General features: G+C 30.6%; 3 protein-coding genes, 2 long non-coding RNA genes and 1 other non-coding gene across 8 annotated transcripts; 3 read left to right on the forward strand and 3 right to left on the reverse strand.

The window, feature by feature from the left end:
* Nucleotides 1-1097: 1097 nt before the first annotated feature.
* LOC104731071 (uncharacterized) lies at nucleotides 1098-2715 on the forward strand. Of its 2 annotated transcripts, none has more exons than XR_758553.3 (3): nucleotides 1098-1513; nucleotides 2141-2387; nucleotides 2477-2715. It is a non-coding gene; the product is annotated as an uncharacterized LOC104731071 (long non-coding RNA). The 2 variants fall into 2 exon arrangements; XR_015573802.1 differs by having other exon boundaries at nucleotides 1163-1513; nucleotides 2141-2356.
* Nucleotides 2716-4652: 1937 nt separating this feature from the next.
* LOC147930291 (uncharacterized) lies at nucleotides 4653-5243 on the forward strand. Its single transcript, XR_015574388.1, has 2 exons — nucleotides 4653-4890; nucleotides 5066-5243. It is a non-coding gene; the product is annotated as an uncharacterized LOC147930291 (long non-coding RNA).
* An 865-nt stretch (nucleotides 5244-6108) lies between these two features.
* Nucleotides 6109-7094, forward strand: LOC109127917 (bidirectional sugar transporter SWEET7-like). The gene is made up of 4 exons (XM_019233513.2): nucleotides 6109-6397; nucleotides 6480-6599; nucleotides 6700-6817; nucleotides 6902-7094. Exons 1-3 carry the CDS (start codon nucleotides 6182-6184, stop codon nucleotides 6808-6810), a joined length of 447 nt encoding a protein of 148 aa, XP_019089058.2. The 5' UTR covers nucleotides 6109-6181; the 3' UTR covers nucleotides 6811-6817; nucleotides 6902-7094.
* A 3663-nt stretch (nucleotides 7095-10757) lies between these two features.
* LOC104731073 (UDP-glucose 4-epimerase 2) lies at nucleotides 10758-13525 on the reverse strand. The gene is made up of 9 exons (XM_010450336.3): nucleotides 13064-13525; nucleotides 12657-12706; nucleotides 12406-12541; nucleotides 12198-12299; nucleotides 11860-12087; nucleotides 11625-11703; nucleotides 11454-11536; nucleotides 11245-11336; nucleotides 10758-11015 (listed from the first exon to the last, which is right to left on the reverse strand). The coding sequence occupies exons 1-9, from the start codon at nucleotides 13244-13246 to the stop codon at nucleotides 10916-10918; spliced, it is 1053 nt and encodes a 350-aa protein (XP_010448638.1). The 5' UTR covers nucleotides 13247-13525; the 3' UTR covers nucleotides 10758-10915.
* A 1321-nt stretch (nucleotides 13526-14846) lies between these two features.
* Nucleotides 14847-14919, reverse strand: TRNAA-CGC (transfer RNA alanine (anticodon CGC)). Its single transcript has one exon. It is a non-coding gene; the product is annotated as a tRNA-Ala (tRNA).
* A 222-nt stretch (nucleotides 14920-15141) lies between these two features.
* LOC104731074 (uncharacterized) lies at nucleotides 15142-18107 on the reverse strand. 2 transcript variants are annotated; one of them, XR_015575130.1, is made up of 7 exons: nucleotides 17890-18095; nucleotides 17414-17483; nucleotides 17248-17315; nucleotides 17067-17153; nucleotides 16160-16958; nucleotides 15784-15838; nucleotides 15142-15456 (listed from the first exon to the last, which is right to left on the reverse strand). XR_015575130.1 is itself a non-coding variant. In XM_010450337.3 (7 exons), exons 2-7 carry the CDS (start codon nucleotides 17481-17483, stop codon nucleotides 15289-15291), a joined length of 597 nt encoding a protein of 198 aa, XP_010448639.1. In that variant the 5' UTR covers nucleotides 17890-18107; the 3' UTR covers nucleotides 15142-15288. The 2 variants fall into 2 exon arrangements, 1 of the variants encoding a protein (XP_010448639.1); XM_010450337.3 differs by having other exon boundaries at nucleotides 16810-16958; nucleotides 17890-18107.
* Nucleotides 18108-21123: the final 3016 nt, after the last annotated feature.

Raw genomic sequence — 21123 nt, forward strand, 5'->3', positions numbered from 1 at the left:
TGTTATTTATATTAACATTTTGTTAGTTAATTAATAATATCTTTTCGTATAAATTTTTAATACAAGTTTTTAACCTTTATGTAGTTTTTCATTTTCCTTCAAATATTTAATAAATTATATAATACTTTAATAATGCAAGTAAAAGATTATGAAATATGAAATAAGAAGAATTAAACACAAATAAAATATTATAGATTTTTAAAATAAAAAGCGTAAATATATTTTCAAACTAAATACATAAGCTAACTTAAAAAGATACATGTGGCCTTACAATTTTTTTATATTATGTGGTCTTGGGCAAATGTCCTTTTTAATTAATATACATGAGGCACGGCACTGTATATATCTCATAGTCAAAAACTCCGAAGTTATCTTCTCGTTCAATCGTTTGATCTATAATTATTGCTCTTGTGTTTTTTTACTGGGTTGGGCCTTAATGGCAAACAAACACTAAAAGCCAAGCAGGCTGTTGTATTTTCTTTTCTTCTTATGTTTAAAATAGAAAATCCTTTTTTAAAAAAAAAAAGCAAAAAAACAAAAAAACAAAGTCCATGATTTTCTTTCCCTGAAAATTTGGGGGCCAAAGCAACAAAAAAATGTTTCGGGGTTATTATAAAATCTAGATATTTGAGACCTTTTTCGTAAAGCTAAATATTTTTGGGGGCCTATTTGAAAATATATTTTTGTTGTAAAATTTTCAAAACCCTTTGGGGCCCTACTTTTTACAATTTAATGGTTTTTCTTGTTTTTGTGTTTTTGGTTTATACAGGGGTCTTGGGGACTATGGACGTCTACGAGGTTCGGCTCGCATTGGTGATTATTGGCACCCTACCCATGCATTTACAGATTTACTTCTTTTTATATATACCAAAACTCTTTAATAAAAAAATAATTTTCGAATGTTGAATTTTTTTCAGGGAACATTATTGCTGGCCGTATCTTTTTGGCACCCACGTAAGTATATTTTTTTTCTTTTTTTTTTTTTAATAAAAGACCACCCACGTAACCTTCATGATAAGACTTTGAAATTGCTCTTTCGTTTCCTAGTTTTAATAGGAAATTTATATACTAGTGAAAAATTAGATTTTGATATTTCATTTCATAAAATCCTAAGGTTATCCCCAACGGGAGTTTTTAAGAGGGGTTGTTGTTGAAAAGAAGCAAACAAATAAATCAGAAAAATAAAAGAAATAGAAGAAGCCTCTTATTTAGTATACTCGTTTATAGAATAAGAGACCATACGTGTCACGTATTCCTTGGCCAAACAGATTAACGGAAGAAATTTTTTTTTTTTATGTTCGATCGATTTTTTCTTCCTCTTCCTCTCCCTCTCCCTCTCTCTGTCTCTCTCTCTCTCGATCCAAGTCGCGAAGATGTTGGGGTCGGAGGATATTTTTGATGATCGATTGATTTTTTCCTTTCTCTTCCTCTCTCTCTCTCTCTCTCTCTCTCTCTCGATTGAACTCGGAGGAGATTAAATTCGGGGATTTCCCTTCTCGGCTTTTTGATTCCGGTGAGTTTTTCGATTTCTAATCTCCTCATTCGAATCTTTTCTTTGTTTTTGGTGTAAATTGTTTGGAAACATTGGATTGTCATGCATATGATTCTCTGTTTTTATTGGTGTTTGTGTGATCAAGTTTTGAATTTTCGAATTGGGTTTGGTGATGGTGGCTTGAAGGTGTTTCATGTTTGTTCTTTTCGCAATTGGCTAAATCCCAAACTGAGAACTCTCAATTTCAGAGATGCAATAGATAGGCTAAAACATTATAATCCTTGATAAGCTTGTTGATAGGATTCTGAATCTGTTTCCATTTGAAGTTAAGAAGCATTTTGATTGAACTTAGCAGGATTCTGAATCTGTTGTTTTGATATCACTCTTATCTAATTTGGTCTGAGTTTACTTGTAAACTGGATTTTGTAGTTTGATCTCTTGTTTTGTTCAATTTCATTTGAGAAGCATTGTGTAGCCTCCATTGTCTTTGCCCGAAGAGCCTTATCAGTTTGAGAACATGGCTCGTAAATATTTGTTTGAGAACATGGCTCGTAAATTTTGATCACCAAAGCTATTGTTAAATCTAGTTTAATTACAAAATTTCTTGCTAAATCTAGTTTTTGTTGAAATTCGTTGTGTTATGTGTAGTTAAGATAACAGACAGGAGATGTGAAGAAAGCTATTGTTCAGAAAACTGGATTGGAATCTAGTGAAGTCAAGATCTTGTTCAGGGGAGTTGAGAGAGACGATCCTGAGCAATTGCAAGCTGCTGGTGTTAAGGATGCCTCTAAGCTTGTCCTCGTTGAGGATCAGAACAAGAGAGTGGAACAACAACAACAACAACAAGTTGAACAACCTCCTGTGGTAACTGAAGAGACGAAGAAGGCGATTGCATGTATTTTCCTTACATCTTGTTCCATATTGTCTATTTCACCATTGTACTAACTCTGGTCTTTGTCTGGTTTTGGTTTTGGGAAAATGCAGATCGAAGAACTTGCTAAGATGATACCAAGAGAGAAGCTTTCTGAAGACATCTTCACATCCTGCTGCAATATTAGCTTTGAGATGTCCACACATTCTCCAAGTAGAAATTTGTTTGAGTCTTTGATGGTTATTGTTTGGTTTGAAAGCAAACAAAACTGTAAATTGCATCTTTTCTCTTATTTTTTTTTTGACATCTTGTAAATGCCAAACAACAAGCTAATTGATGACATGTTGTCTAATTGCTAATTGTTAATATGTTTTTATGTTTTCTATGTTTAAAAATTTATAAAATGCAATAATTTCCCTTTCTTTTAAAATCTGAAATGTTTAAACATTTATACTAATCAAAACTTTTAGTCAAATGCAATAAAAATTTATACTAATCAAAATTTATAAACATATATCTCAAATGCAATAATTTCATTTCAAAAAAAAAAAAAATTAAGAGACTCATACTAAGAACCCACCATTGGGGGTAAACTTTTAATTAACAATCACAAAGTTCTTAACCTACTCAAGCTACAAAATATATCAATAAACAATCTTAAGAGGCCCAAAGATATATCCCCCATTGGGGTTACTCTAAGTATATAACTAGAGTATTCTATAAATGAAGTGGTCCTTTTATTAAGAAAATAAAATAAAAGTGACCTGGTAATGAGTTTTAAACTGTCAAAAAGAAAGAGAAGTTACGGTTGACTTTTCTCTATCAAAAATCTTATTTCGATGCCAAAGTAAGTATAGAGAATTTGGCTACCAGGAAAAATAACCCTTAGAATTTGGGCTAATTAGGCTTAGGCCCAATATGTAAAAGAGCAATTTAAAAGTTTTTCAAGGAAAAGTGGGCTTTAGTGAAAAGTTTTAAAAAGTGAAATGTTTTTATTTCTTTCTGTTAATTATACTAAATAAAAGTAGGAGCTATAAGCTTCTAAGACTGTCCACCTAGGATTTTAAACATCCAATAAGGATTTAACATGTCACTAATTAACATTTTTTAAATTTCCAGAATTTTCTATATTAAGAATTATTTTAAACAACCTATCAGTGTTTGACATGTCATTCATTAACATTTTCTAAATTTCCAGAATTTTAAATTTATGAAAATAAAGAACTATGTATAAACGTCCCACATCGGCTAGAAGTTTTTTAAACAATGGTTCATAACCAGTATAAATAAAATTAATATACTTCCAACAACGAATGAACATGAAAGCTTGATTTATCAGGTGTCCAAGTTTAAAAATTTTATTCGGTTTGATCCAAATTTTTTTTTGATCAAATTAAAACTTTAAAAAGTTTCAAATTTTTTTTAATATTTTAAAATTTTAAAAGTTTAAATATTATAGATATTGAAACTTTTAAAAAGATTTTAAATATTATAATTTTTTAAATTTTAATAATTTAAAATATTATAAATATTGAAATTTTTTAAAAGGTTCAAATATTATATTTCAAAAGCTTTTAAAATTTTAAAATATTATAAATATTGAATTTTCTAAATGTCTTAGCTTTAGAAAGGTTTCAAAATATTATAATTTATAAATTTTAAAATTTTCTTAGCTTTTAAAAGGTTTAAGAGAATTATAATTTATAAATTTTAAAAGTTTAAAATATTATAAATATTGAAACTTTTAAAAGGTTCAAATATCAAAAATATTTAAACTTCACAGAATATTTTAAAATATTACAATTGCATATCCTCCATAGAAATTTGAAATATTATATCTATACTAATAAAAAGTTGAAGCTATAAACTCCTAAAGGTGTCCATATATGATTTAAAACAACCAATAAGAATTAGATATTTAACTAATTAACATTTATGGAAATATAGTAGTAATCTATATTATTAAGATGTTTTAGAAAAAAAAAGTAAAAGTAAAATCTATATTTAAAAATATTTAAAATTTACAGAATATTTTAAAATATTACAATTACTTATCCTCCATAGAAATTTTAAAATATTATATCTATATTAATAAAAAATTGAAGCTATAAACTCCTAAAGGTGTCCATATAGGATTTAAAATAACCAATAAGAATTAGATATTTAACTAATTAACATTTATGGAAATATAGTAGTAATCTATATTATTAAGATGTTTTAGAAAAAAAAAAGTAAAATCTATATAAATAAAAGAAATATGTACAAGGATTTTGCTTTGAGAAGTTTCAATATATGTGGATCTAAAACCGAATAAGTATATAAATGAAATTATCAATAATTGGGTGCATGTGTTGACTATTCTGGTCTTTATGAATTGCACAAATTTAATGAGAAAACAAATGATTTTGGTCTTGGAGTTTTATGGGTTAATAAGTTGTGTGGTAGTCTAAAAAAGGTTTTTCAGTGGAAGAATGTAAAGAAGTTGACAAAGAAGAAGAAGAAGAAGAGTATAACGAAGAACCTGACGGTAAAAGTAACGATGAAAATTATCATAAAATTTGACAATAAAAATGACAAGAACGAATATGAAAAATAAGAAAACATTGAATAAAAAAACATGAAAACATAGGTGGTAGCAATCAATTAAATATGAAAACGAGATAAATTTATGATTATAAAATTGTTTCGTTTTTCTGGTGCAGAAATGGTTTATGATATGTGAGGTCACCAGTTTGATCCGTCTCACGGGGACGTCGAGTTAGATTCATGATTTTTTTGATCAGATTTGATTTTATAACACAACTTATTTTTATATTTTTCAAACTTGTGTATCTGAAATTTATTTTTTTTTCCTTAATACTAATTAAAATTTTTATAAAATAATATTTCATCAAAGGTCATCAATCATATATAAGTTCATCAAAATATATCAAATACACCCACGCGTAGCGTGGCTTCAAAACCTAGTACTTAATAATAACGTAAGTTTTGGTTTTTGTGAATAGTAGTAATAAAAATATAGTTTTGAGGCATCTTGCTCCCCTCCTTTGGCACCACGGTTCAATTCCCTGTATTAAATATTCAAATAGACATTATTGTGAAGCTATCGTAAATATAACTATAACATATGAGTTTGAGGCCAACGTATATCTATATCTGACTATATATTGTATAAATCAAAGTTTAAAGAACCCACCATTTGAGGAGGAAGTAGGTAACATCTTAGTAAATAGAAGAAAATATTTTTGACATTTTTCATATAAATTAATAAAATATATGTAAAAAGAATTTATATCGTTAAAATTTAAATTGATTTTGATATTCTTTTTTGGAACTGAGGTTAAATTAGAAAACTTATACCAAACTATACATTGAAAATCTAAAACAACATTTATTTTGAAATATACAAATAATCCTAAAATGACACTAGTTGTGAAAAAAATGAAGTATTATAATTATATTAAATGCATACATTATTATTCCACGAAAGTATTGAAATCATCAAGACTCTAAATCTAATATTAATTAAAAAACTTATTCAAGAGTTAAGAAATTGTATTATACATTATCCTATTTTTGGCAAAGTTTTAAATAGGAAAATATGCAATTATATTAACATCTTACTAATTTGGTTTATGAATTTTAATAATAGGCCGACGGTTGTACACATAGTTAGGAACCAATCTGTGGGGGAGAGGACATCCATACTATACATAGCTACTTTTGGGAGATGTATGGTATGGATTGTTTATGGATTACCAGTAGTGCATCCTTTTGGCACTCCTACCCTTGTTACTAATGCAGTAGGAGTGACCATTATGGCAATGTATCTACTCGTATATATCAGATATTGCGACCAGCCTAGACAGCGACGACTGATCATTGCAGTTATGATAGTTGAGGTCTTGTTTGTGGTTGCATTTGCAATCTTGATCTTTACGCTAGTAGATTCTAGAGGATTTCAGCGATTGGTGATTGGTGATGTTTGTTGCGTATACAACATCATCATGTATGTCCCTCCCATATCTGTTGTGGTAAGTGAAGTTCTAAGTTTAATATATATATTTCAAAAACAATTGTTTTTACATTAGTAAGGTAAATGATGATAAAATGCAGATGAGGGTTGTGAAGACCAAGAGCGTCGAACACATGTCTTTCTCGGTAGCGTTTGCGATGTTCGCATATGCTATAGTTTGTAGCGTCATCTCATTTCTACCCCTGGATCCTATTATGTTTGTAAGTATTTTATTCCAATACGTGATTTACATAAATATATATCGGATTCTCGAAAAAAAATGTGAGTTGATTTAAACTTATATTTTTTTTTGTTTTGCAGATTTCCTTTGGGATATGCACATTACTTGGACTAGTCCAAGTAGTTGTGTACGCTGTGTATTACCCATGGACACAGATGGTTATTGCGGCGAGACAGAGACTATCTGTTTGATCACATGGTGAGTTTATAGAATATTGTAAATCGTATTATATAATACATATATACTTTCTTCAACCGATTATGACAATATGACAATCGACAGGTGATCGATCTTCCGTAGGAAAAGAATCCGGCTATTCCTACCAGCTTTATTCTGCTCAGCCCATCTGTTGACTATCTCATACTAGATTAATTTTTTTTCCTGGAATTATTGTTATTTAAAACCTTGAAAGCATCGAGTTGTTTTAACTTTGAACCACCGTAGTTATCATTCAAATATAATTTCAACTTATAGACTTTCTTGTGTACCTTAAAATTTTGATTTAGAACAATATCACTATAAGTGTGCTCGATCCATTATAGAAAAACTAAAAAGTTGAAGCTATAACCATGTTCGGCTCACACTGGTGACCATAGGTACACATACGTCCAGAGGCGGATCTACATCATAAAGAGGTGGGGCACGTGTCCTATACTCTTTTTTAAAGTTCTGCTATTGACATTTACTCAGTAGAATCTTTAGCTCAGTTGGTAATTGTTCCCAATTATTAGTATTAGGTCCTGAGTTTGATTCTCAATTAGCACTTCTTATATATATTTTTGTTTTTCTTTTGGTCAGTTTTATATTTGTTGGAGGCTTTTGTTTACCTATGGCATTTTCTTATCCAATTTTTTCTCAAATAAAACTATATGCAATTATTTCTATTTTCACTTTATTCATATTTCTTTTATTACAAAGTAGTCATACATCTTAATTTTAAAAAATATATAAGTAATAAACTATCAAAAAAATATTATCTCTTTTGTAGTTAATTTATTATTTTTTGGTTTTAAATTTGTGTGATATGATAAGATAAATGATTTTAAATATATTACAAATATTTATATTTTATAATGAATTATAAGTTTGTAATTGTGTATTTCCTAATTAATAAATTAAGTATGTATCTAATTAAGTATAATCATAAACCAATATAAACAATACTTTCAAAAAGTTTGGCTCATTTTTTGCACTTCATAGTTCATACATTAGAATATATTCAAAAATGCAAAATATATACTTTAACATAAACAAAAAAGTATATTCATTAACTATAGTATTATTTAAGTGTCTCATACCAAATATTGCCTTGGATCCGCCACTGCATGCGTCTAATAGTTACTTGTTTGATATTTACGATTTTTTTTATTTCTGAGCTCCTTGACGCGTCTAGTAGTACACATACTCTTGAGCTCTTTGACGCGTCTAGTAGAAAACCATAACAATCTCTCCTCGTTCTTATCTCTTCTCTCCATAATCTCTCCTCATTCTTCACTCTTCTTATCTCTTCTTCACGGCCTAGATCTAACAGCCTCAAGGATCTTCCACTACTGAAAAAGCTAACAAGGACTATGGATCTCTACCATGTTCGGCTCACAATGGTGATCACTGGTGATATTTACGAAAATTATTTTTCTTAACGAATGTTATGTTTATTTTCAGGGAGCATTATTACTGGTTGTTTCTTTCTGGCACCCACGTATGTTTAGTAACTTTCGTTTCTTAGTTTTAATAGGGAAAATTATATATTAAACTCTTTACGTATATATAATATAACTAGAATACTCTCTATACATGAAGTGGTCTTTAATTTTATTAAGAAATAAATAAAAGTAACTTGGTTATGTACTTATGTTCTAAAAAACGGATTCTGTGGACGCTTAGGCGCCGTGAAGGCTATAATCAATACAGTTATGCTTTTTGTTTCTTAAATTTGCATAGGTTTTACTTATGTTTTGCTTAGTTTTTGTCAACTTGTTTTTTTCTCCTATTTCAGTATTTTTAATAATTATTATATATCACTAGATTTGTAGTAAAAAGAAAAAAGTTTATTCTTAAATGCACAAAAAGAAAAAAATAGTTTATTCTTAAGTATAAAAGGAATCCAAGAAACAAATTTTATGAAGAAATTTTGGTTCTAATTTTGTGAGGAGAAGAAAAATTAGTGCCATCTCTCTCACGCTTAAGGCATGCCAGATCTAAGGCATATCTCTCATTTTTATAATTTTCAATATTTAAAAAAATTGTTATATCTTTAAAATTTCAATTGATCTTGATATTCTTTTATGGATTTGAGGTTAAACTAGAATATTTATACCAAATCCTACTATATTAATTGGGAAATACAAATATGAAACTAACTTTAAATGTGTAAAAAGTTACGTTCAATTGCCATTAGAAAAACTTAATTAAGATTAATTAATTTAATTAATTAATTAATTAAATAAATATAATTAACTAAAAACGAAAATTGGGGACACATAAATAAAATAAATTGTAGAAAAGTAAAAAAAAAATCTATTAGAATCAGAACTAATTCGTACTTAAAAAAAATTAACAGCTAAGATTCTAAAAATCTAATCGAATAAATATATAACCACAAATTTTATCAAAAAATAATTCCAGCACGGGTTAAAATTTTTTATCAAAAATCTAATCAAATAAAATATATAACCGTTCCGTTTAACGGCTTAGATTTTAAACATTAATTAATGAAAAAATAAAAGATATAAGATATTATCTATTAAAAAAGTTATATTTTTTCTTTTATCCATACCGTTCTTTAGGAAAATAAAATTAAGTTGAGATTTAAATATATTCAATGTTTGAAAGTAGTTATTCAAAGAGGTTTTTCAGAAATTCACTAGCTATATTTAATTGCTCTTTTTACATGTTAGTTATATCTTTTTACTTACTTCACAACTATAGCAAGAATTGCGTTTAATTGACAAATGTTTAAACAATTTTATTCATTACATGCAAATGTTTAAAATTTTATTGACAGGTTTTCAATAAACATTTTTAAAATACAAAAATTTTAATATAAGCAAACCAAATTTTTAATCACAAACCATTATAAATAACATAATAACAAAATAAATTATTACAAATTTTCATCAAAAAAAGTTCGGTCCGCGGTTTTCCGCAGGTTAGTATCTAGTTATATATTAACAATCTAAAACGACACTTATTTTAAAACATACAAATAACTTTAGAATTCTATTTGTGAAACGTATGGAGTATCATAGTTAGATTAAATGCATACATTATCTCACCAAAATATTTTAACCATCAAAACTCTAAATTTAATATCAACTTAAAAACATATTCACTAGTTTATAAATTGTATTATAATCTTATTTTTGGGCAAAAAAATTATATAGAAAAATATACAATTATAAAAATGTCTTACTATTTGGTTTATGAATTTTATTACACGGTTATACACATAATTAAGAACAAATCTGTGGGAGGAAAGACATCCATACTATATACCTATATATTTTTGGGAGATGTACGATCGGCCTAGACAGTGACTACTGATCATTGATACTCTGATAGTTGAGGTCGCGTTTATGAAGTTGTGTTTATTGCGTTTTTTTTTTAAAAACTTTTTTAACCTTTTTTAGTCTTTTGACTTATTTTGTTCAGACCATCTTCAAAAATATTTTTTATATTGTCCATTTTCAAAATACTCATTTTTATGTATAAATGACTAAATTCTAAACTTCAACTACTAAACCGTATCCTTCAAAACTATATCTTAAACGTAAAATAGAAAAGCTAAACTTAAACAAATATTCTAAAAGTTAATAGAAAATATATTGGAGAATTCAAATAGCCATAAATTGTTAAATTAATAAAAAGTGTGCATAGAAATTTGAGAAAAACTTATAGAATAGAAAGAAAAAAAAGAAATTTAAAAACTCTTTTATAAAGGGAGAGATGGAATTCAAAATAGAATATGAGAGGTTTATATTCAATATTAAAAAATTACAAGATAAAATCTAAAAATATGTATATTACTACTAGCGTTTTAATTATTCTTAATTGAAGTTTTGTAAGTTTTAGTCTGCGTTATTTAGTGTATATATAATGTAACAATGTTTCAACGGTTGCAAAGTGTATGAACTGACGATTTAATAAAATATCAAGAGCTTCTATTATAAATTAATGGTACACGAATCTTTCCCACTTTCTTCTAAAGTTTAGGTACTTGTCAGCCTCTCTTTTTCATGTGTTAATAAGAATAACTAAGAAAAAAATGCAACATGAAAATCAAATAAAAAAGGAGAATTATGAGGAGGAGCCATTGGAGGAGGAATTGTAGCCGTAAGGGTTATTGCTTGCCCAATTCCATAGATCCCTACACATCTCCTCTATCCCATACTTAGCCCTGCATTCATTCATACCATACCAAAACAAACAAACTGCGTAAATACAAAATCATTATACTAAAATGCTGTGACTGTTTCTAATATTCAACCCATCTCAATGGTAAAAAATTTAACTGAGAGATTGATACATTCATTTTAATGTGGGCATTCCTATTATTAACTGTTAAATTGTCATTTCTTTCAAGTTCCAACTCTTCTATTATGTTGAAAAAAAATGAAAAAGCTTACTTCCAATTTAGTTCACGTTCTGCCTTTTCCGTCGAGGCGTAAACAACTTCAGCATCTCCAGGACGTCGTCCAGCCATCACCAACGGGATTTTCTGATTGGATACAATCAAAATTTTCAAATCAAATGATCGCAATTTGGAGACTAAAGGCCCAATAACAGCTAAACTGATTAGAGCATTGAGCTACTAAACAAACCAATCGTTGTTTACCTTTCCGGATGCCTTTTCAAAGGCAGCGACCATTTCTAGAACAGATGTTCCATTACCCGTTCCAAGATTGTATACCTCACAACCTGACCATTTCCAAGAATTAAGCTTAGTTCCAATGAGAAATCATGATGAGAGGAGAAACAGAATTAGAGTTTTCAAGATAATCCTTACTGATTTTGAGATCATCTAGCTTACGCAGAGCGGCTATATGTCCATCAGCTAAGTCCATGACATGAATGTAATCTCTTACCTGAAAGACAGATATATATATATATATATATATATATATGTGTGTGAGATAAAATCATAATTCTCCCCACATGCCAATAGAGTACATGAGATTGTAATGTTGATTTGTCAAAATGGTTTCTTGTCTATGGAAGAACATCATAAGATATATACATACCCCTGTACCGTCCTTAGTATTGTAGTCGGTTCCAAAGACAGTAAGGTGAGGTCTCCGGCCAACTGCAACTTGTTGGACATAAGGCATGAGATTGTTGGGAACTCCAAGAGGATCTTCACCAATGTAACCACTAGGATGTGCACCAACAGGGTTGAAGTATCTAAGCAATATGATCTTCCATTCAGGGTCAGAACCATGTACATCCCGGCAAATTTCCTCGATAAAAAGCTTACATAGCACACAAGCAAAGAGTCTGTCAGTCAAATTCATATTTCCTGATCACTACCACCACCACAAGGCGGGGTTATGGTAAAATACTCAGGGATAAAAATGACTACCTTAGTACGGCCATATGGGTTAGTGGCAGAAATAGGAGACTCCTCAGTGCAAGGAACCTCTTTAGGCCAGCCATAAACAGTAGCTGATGACGAAAACACAAGCTGGAAAAAACAGAGCAATCATGAGATCAAACAAGACAAAAACTCAGAAAAAGGAATGCATGTGGGTGAGTAAAAAAAAAACAGAGAGGAAGAAGAGAGAATATACGTTTTTGCAGCCGTATTGAGACATAACCTCCAAAAGGGTAATAGTGCCAACAAGATTGTTATTATAATAGAGCAAAGGCTTCTCCACACTCTCACCTACTGCTTTTAGTCCAGCAAAGTGTATCACTGCATCAAACCTATAATAATTCCCACGTTTCCGTCAAACTTCTATATCCTCCTCCCCCAATTATTACAACAGTCTAAATCATTTTTTTAGTCATAAAAAGAAAAGTTTTTTTTTGTTATATTTACTTTGTTTCTGAGAAAATCTTCTCAAGCGCAGACCTATCTCTGAGATCCACCTGCAGGTAAACAAATCGAAAAAAATAAGAGACCAAATTGACCCAAGAGATTCTGATTTCAGCAAATGAATAAAAAAATTATGATTCACCTTCCCCCAAAGAACATATCACAAATTCCAGACAGATCAACCATGTCAATATATAAATTATTAGTAAAGCATTTAAAGGATAATATAATAGTATTAAATTATCCATCTCACATGGCAGCATCAATTCAATCAATACTTTATTCTGGAATTATAACAGTACACACAAAGTAATTAAGCCACATGGTGTACAGAATTAAAATTTAACAAGAACCCTGGAACCAAACACCATCATCATTATTGGTCGAGCTGAGAGAGAAGGAAACGGAACCTGGTGGAAGGAGAGGCGGTTTCCGTTTTCGCCGGCGAGTTTCTTGACGCGTTGGAGAGAAGCAGCGGAGGAATTGTCGTAATTGTCAACAACGACGGCGGAGTAACCATCGTTGAGCAGTTGTAGCACCGTATGACTTCCGATGTATCCAGCGCCGCCGGTGACCAGAATGTTCTTCGCCATCGTTAACGGAACAAAATGAATAAGAATACTAACTCGCAGAGTTATGTAACTAAAAACTTTGAAAGAGCGTTTGGTTTTTTTTGGGATCGAACGAAGGAGATAAATAAAAGGGGTTTTTGTATTTATAGGAGAGAAGCGGTTTTGGGGTTTGACTGTAAATATATAATTCACTTTCTGAATTCTACGTTTCTTCTAGAGAGAAAGAGAGAGAGCAGGAAGAAGAAACTTTTTCCTACGTGGCATGATTTGGTTTGGGTGCGAATATTACCGGATTGTTCTGAATTGTCTTTATTACCCTTTTACGTTTTTATTTTTTTTGGAAATGTGTATTTTATTATAGGATATAGTTACTCTTTTTTGTTTTTTGGTTTCTTGATGATATTTATTGGTTTCATTTTAAGAAGTTAACAAACGAATGTGGATATATATATTTTCCCAAAAAATTCGGGGTCACGAGGTTTGAGAATATTTTTTGAGTATGCTAGCATTCGAAGATTGTGTTTTATTTATTTTTCTTAACAAAAAGTTGAACAAATAATATATTTTGAAACAATTATAGTAATATTTTAGTTTAGGAAGATATCATATTAAGATTGGTAGCACCGTTGATATAAACTTCTCCAAGAACTTTCCGTGACTCTTGAGTCGGCCATGAAATGTATGATATTCTTATCTTTTCTGTTTCTTTGTTTTCAGTTTTATTGTTTCCTTACACTTCTCGTGTAATATCAATTGACAGAGTGTAGATTTTAGATAGACTTAGTAATATAGTTACTCGGGATAAGTCAAGCAACTAACAATAATCCGTTTTGAGAAGTTTTTGCTTTGTGTGGTTCACTTTCCCAGCTCCGCTTGGTCAACTTAAAAAAATTGCTTAGAGTAAGGCTAAAAAGTCAAATCACACGAGGACTACCACTTTGCGAGTTAAAAATCTTCAAAGTTAATTCATCGAATACAGCGGTTTACGTCATTTTTTTTTATTAATCTGAAGTAAAGCATAGATTAATAACGTGGAATCACAGGAAAAACGAACTACCATTTATATACTAGATGATTGCCAAATTTCTTTATTATTTATTGTGTTTGAAGCAGTCCCCACACTGAAACAACATATGCATAAATTTTATGTCGGTAATATGAAAACGATTAGAAACATGAGGTTAACTAACTACCAGTTATCAAAATTGATTAGGTCACACAAAAGAGTCAGTTTGTAGTCTTTTTGGGCCATTAATATGATCCCTTGATGATAAAATTATTTAATGGAGTTAGGTCGAAAGTCTTTAGCCGCTTCTCGATGGTACTTGCTACTTAGGGCCCGGGACCATATACTTTAAATGTGTGATTAACAGTTTAACTTTGACACAATCAAATCTTCAGAGATTTTATTTGGTTCAGTTTTTGGAATAGGCCATACATACTTAAATCATAATTTATTGTTTTCCTTTAGTAAACAAATTACATCTTCGAAAGAAAGAAAAGTGGAAACTAGTCATATGACAAAACGGAACGAGAGAAAAAGCTCCCAGTTTCTTTCGCCTGAATCAACTGAGGCATATAAATACAAAGTAACGGAAAATGCAGAATTACCAAAAAATAGTGGAGGTGCGGGGAATCGAACCCCGTGCCTCTCGCATGCGAAGCGAGCGCTCTACCATATGAGCTACACCCCCAACCTGATGAGTAGCACGTTACAAATTTATTAGAGCAAAAGTTCTAAGGTGAAATGGTTCCCCTGCATTACTAACCGTCTAACATATAGGGTAGAAGGACATGGATGTGAGTCACGCACACGCGAATGAAACTGGGAACCTTTAATTCAAGCTTTTTCGAGGAGAGGTACTCACTCACGTAGGGGGTATAACATGTAATTTAACAGAAATGCAAGTAACGAATGAAAACCCAAGATTTCACTTCTTATTATTTTCTTAGATGGAATTGTCAGATCCTAACAAGTCATAGATTCACAAAAGAATTACATTGCTTAAAACCCAAAAGCCACAATCTAAACTGGAACGATCCATAAAATCTTTGTGGTTTTCTCAGTGGGGAAATCTTCCGACTCTAGCCCATGGTGGCAATCTTGGAATTTGAACTGTAGCGCCGTACTTGTTAATCATCTTTCTCTGCTCTTTCATGCTTGCGAACCGAGAGTCCAGTGTCTTACTCTTCCATTCTCTGTTTTCTACTTTCTGATCTACCTCATGCCTCTGCAGATAAGAAATTTATTGTTATTAGCCCTCCAAACATTCAGTACAATGCTCTTGGATATACGAGTCACAATAATCAGGCTCATTATTCACACACCATGCATATTTATCAGATCAAGCTTCTATCACATTCAATCAATCCATAAACCTTTTACATACTCCCTACCATCGACAGGCAGATAAAGCTATGGATGCAGAAGGCTAATGCACATATTCGGGTCCCTCCCATAAAGATATGAAAAACAAGAATAAAATTCTGAGGAAGAGACTGTAAGAATCTACTAAGCTAGTCTAATGCAATCTAACGGATAATCATGAATAAGTTACCTTTGCGTTGACTCTAGCCTGTACAGATCTATTTTGAACTGGTGGAGCAATACGCCTGCACAAAATTCAAAAAGGAATTGCTAAGGAACCGAAAAGACATACAGAGACAACCTTTAAGAACATCAGAAACTTGAAGTGCAGACGGTAACTGGCACCAACAGATGAAATGATCTGTTATCGAGTTGTTAACAATAAAAGCTGGATCTCTTCATACATAGAAGGATCAATTATCTAAGGCGAAATCCAACTATCCACGTAACAAAAAGATTATGCAACACTTCACTTCCCAGTCCTAGAGGCGCCCAGACACTGACAAAACTCCAAACCCGCAGTAACTACACAGAAAAACTGCAGCTCTTTTCCCAAATCAACTCACCAACAAAAGTCCTTTGTCCCGTAAAAGCAGCTTATATAAAAGACTATGAGAAGAGAGCTCAAGAGACGACCCCATGTGCAACCAAGAAACAGCTAATATATACACTGATGAAGATCTGGAGGTCTGACTTCATATTTTTCCCAGTAACAGGTTTCTACCAATACAGTGTCACAACCTCAGAGAGCTAGGCTATAATCTTCAGGATGCAGCAAGAAGATCAAACATAACACCTAGGCAGCTGATATGAATGCAAAGGAGTTTCATGGATCCAATGAGGTTATATCAAAGGCCCAGCACGGTATCATATTGATCGACTTGTTAATCTGACAGTAAAAACACCAACTTCAAGCAAAAGCAAAAACTTTATGCTCGACCTAACCACACCCTAACCACCCAAGGTCATATCAAAGGCCAACCAACTCTTGAGACAAACACCGTAGCTCAAATCTCCAATCCAAAATTGTGAACTGACTCCCCCAAGAACCATCATAAACTCAACTACATAAATCTCTATAATTATGCAGTCATTAAACTGACGACCATCTAGTGACCAGGAGCTTAGATAGAAGCCCCTTGGATCAGAAACAATCGAAGATACAAAAGGACTCCAGATTAAGAAACAGGTCAGAGAATTATCCAGCATTCAAGACCTTGACTGATTCGCACTAGTCATCCTTCCACCATGAAAAGCTCTACCACGGACATCAAGTGGAGTAGCAGCAGCGGCTTTATGAGCCATGTTTGTTGTTGAAGGAAACAGATTTCCCTTGAAATTGGACCTTCTCTTGGCAACAGCACCCTGAAAATTATGGGATAAGTCAGAAGTAAAATCCTAACAAAGGAAAACCAATATCCAAATGATAGACAAAGGAGCCAGGACAACAGAGGAGAAGGCTAAAAAGCTAACCTGTCTAACGGAAGAAAGTGAGTTCACATACTTAGACACTTTAGAAGTATCATTTCTCGCAGCACCATTAGAGTTTTGGGTTTTCTTCTGCACAGCAACGACCAGATAAATGACATTGAAGTCTTGGTAAAAACAAGAAGCATGTAATCCAAGACACAACCTATAGGAAGGGTATTATTACCTTTTCCCTCCTTGATTTCTTGCCCCTATTCACATTATTTTTTCTCTTTGACAACTTGATGATATCATCTAAGACAAGATAATATAGATATCTTAATAAGCAATCAAACAACACGAGGGAAACATAATAGAAGCTATGGGAGTTTGTATCATAAATATAACAATACCTAAAGCCATGGCGACTTTCTTCTCAGTAAGGGCAATGACCTCCGAGATAGGTGGAACTTGAGTCTCCATCTGCACAAAAACAAAGCAAATTCTTAAAACGAAAAACACCAAAACATTTATACAACATGTAAGAAATTGTACACTTTTCTTTAAAAAAACATTTGCGCAAATCAAACAAAACGCCGTATACACAAAATGCTATCACAAGAGAATGAAAAAAAATCGAAGACATAGGATGAAACTGAGTCCATGGAACCCTAATCTACAAATGAAATTACAATAAATCCGCAAAAGAACACAGCTAACGAGTCATAATAAATCACGATAAGACTACATTCAACGAAACCATGAGAAGCTAGCGATAAACCCTAATTTAGACAATTCAATTGATCAAAGACGAAGAATCAAAAACTAAAAAATATCGGAACTCGTCAAGAAAAATAGAGGAAAAATCCCAGAGAAGAGGAAGCTTTACCGATTATTATGAAGTCAAAATCTAGAAGAGATGAGAGAAACGAAGAAGAAGATGAACGGAGAGCGAGGTCGAAGCTATCAGAGAGTCTTTCTGAACAAAGAACAAAACGAACGAGTCAACTCGTCCGCTAAAGCACTTCTCTGAGACTTTTATACGAGTTTTTTTCAATCTAATGGAGTCGGCGGATATCAACAAGAAACTAAAACAAGATTGGCTTTTGTACTAATCGGATTTCAAGTCCATATTATGTGTAAGCATTGATCGCCAACGTGGCATAATGTCATTGGTTCCATTATTAGAGAAGAAAACAACAACTAATAAACATTAGCAAACAAATTAGTGTATATGTTTAATGACTTAATCCAATACTAGGTATTAACCTGCGGACCGCAGGCTGAACTTTTAATTTGATGTAAATTTTTGTAATAATTTTTGTTGTTGTTATGTTATTAATAATCTTTTGTGACTATAAATTCTGTTTGCTTATATATAATAAATTTGTATGTTATGAGTGTTTTTTACAGAATTTATATAATATTGTTTTAGATCATGCTTCTTAACTACTACCATCGAAAACTTGCTCACCATAATCTTCTGAATCATCTACATTTTAAAAATGGCATGAACATAGTGATTCATTTACTATTAGTTAAATAAGTCAAGTTCTATGGAAATTATATTTACCACTTGAAGAGTCTGATAATTCACTGTCCCGTATTTTACTTCTATTCACCGGATGGGTACGTCTTCAATGGTTATGCTTTGTTTGAGTTGATCTTTAAGATCCTTTTTTAGCAATAATTAAATATGTTAGTTTTGTGAAATTTTTTCTAATGATAGTATCCAAACATAATTACATATAGATTGTGATGGGGTTTTTCATCTTATTGTTTTTTTCACCTTCGTGTAAATGAGAGAGAAAGAGTATGATAGAGAATATTTTAGGTGCAAGTATATCGGTATTAATTGCACTGACTTTTAGTTTTAAACCAATTAATATTTTTTTAATTAGATGACTAATTGTCTTTAGTACCCTTAATAATTCTATCCTTGTTTGTACTATTCTTAATGATATTTTATTGTAATTTTTTACACATTCTAATGTTAATTTTATATTTGTAATTCTTAATTAAAAGTTTGTTGGTATTTTACGTCTCGATTAAGCATATTAGGGCCTGGGTATGATCATATCAGTAATGAATAAACCGTTATATGCGGCATGGTAAACTATACTTCTAAATTTTCTTTTTATATTATTTTTAAAAATATTAATAGGCATGTGACTAACCAATTAATATTTTTAAAAATTATATAAAAAAAAAAATTTAGAAGTATAATTTACCATGCAACATACGTCACTAAATCTCCAAGACCAAAAGGCCAAAGTACGTCAAAATCTCCAACTCCAAGACCATCATCTCTCTTTAAAAGCTAGCACTGTTTTTCTTATCGGTTATGATTATGAGTTCAAGAACCAAGACTCCGAAGCTATAAACATACGATTGTACCAAATATTTCCCGTGAAGTTCACACTCCGGAGACATATAACCAGATTGGTTAATCAAAATGAGAAATGAAATAAATAATTGGAGACCCAAAATCACAAGCGGTGGAAAAACTTGCTATATGGACTAAGAGCATGACCAGCGGTAGAATTAAAGAGAGTTGCTCAATATATATTGTTTTAATTATTTTAATATAATATTATTATTTATTTTAAAATTAATTCAAAAAAATAATTTACTCTATTAATAATTGGCCAACTGTTCAGAAACATTTTTACATATGCTTATTTAAGAAACATTTTCACTTTCTCTCCTTATTTTTTCTCATACTCTCTTCTTTTTTAATAAGAGAGTAGGAGAAAAAATAGAGGAACTCTATAATAGAGGTGACTTTTGCTCTAATGAATATCTCTATTTTTTCCTCTAAAAAAAAATATTCCGTAGAGATTCCTTTTTTATTTTACTATTAATACATTTTATTTATAAAAGTTGCAAACTAACCCATTTATTTTAGTATTTATGAAACTTTCATAAAATTATGATATTATTTAAACTTTTAGGAATATTGGTGGATCCAGAAGTAATTTACCAGAATATTAAATAATTAGTCTTTGTTGTATTAAAAATAATATCATGGTATAAATAAAAACTAAAATATTTAAGTTATTTATATTTAGTAAGATTTTATCTAAATTTTCTTTTGCAAATAATAGTCTCAAATTTTAAAAATGTTTTTCTATACAAAAACCTTTAAAATTTTTCTATACGAAAACTTTTAAAATTTTTAAACCAAAATATTAAATTTAGTCAAATTTAACTTTATAATCAATTATCCTATTAGTATACAAATTAAAGTATTATTATAATATTTAAATTATTATTAAAATATTTAAATATATATTTTATTTATGGGTTTTGTTAGTAAGATAGTTCAGACTAAAACATGGGCAGGTCATTTAATTATTATTAAACTATTTAAATATATATTTTATTTATTTTGATCATATATATAAAAAGGTTAAAAGTTCAAGGACCATTTTATAAATAAAAAAGTTTAACTCTATTATAGAGGAAAAATTAGAGTTTTCTATTATACTCTAAAATAGAGATGGGTTGGAGTAGATTTTACTCTAAAATAGAGTTAACAAGTAAATATAGAGGTGAGTTGGAAATGCCATAATATTTAATTAGTGAGCATACTCTCACTTTATATATATAAAATATTTTTCTCAAAATATTATATATATATATATAATATTTAATATTTAATAACATCAGTGGAAATAGTCTAACAATCTTAGAGAATTGGGTTGTGTGTGATCAACATCTAAACGGCTCGTAACTTTTCTATCATTATTTGTTTGAACACGGCTTAAACGGCTCATAATTTTTCTGCCCTTTGTTACCCGATTAATAATAGTATAGATTTAAATTAACAACAATCGTGTGATTCGTGACATATAAAGTACATGGGATTAGGATAATCTAAAAATAAAGAAAAAACATACATCTTGTTTATTTTAATGTAGGTGCATTATGATCTTATGGAAGGTTTACTTAAGAATAGGTAGGTGCATTTATGGTCTTATGGAAGGTCTCTCTCCTCTGACTGCTGCTTCCATAACGTAGTAGCGTAGAGAACTAACTTGATAAGGCCGAGAACAACACAAATTCCATTCGATATCAACAAAATCCAATTAAACAACCACTGTCACTATTCATTTTATAT

The sequence above is a fragment of the Camelina sativa genome, chromosome 12, assembly GCF_030686135.1.
Source record: "Camelina sativa cultivar CO46 ecotype springtype chromosome 12, ASM3068613v1".
Classification (NCBI taxonomy): Eukaryota; Viridiplantae; Streptophyta; class Magnoliopsida; order Brassicales; family Brassicaceae; genus Camelina; species Camelina sativa.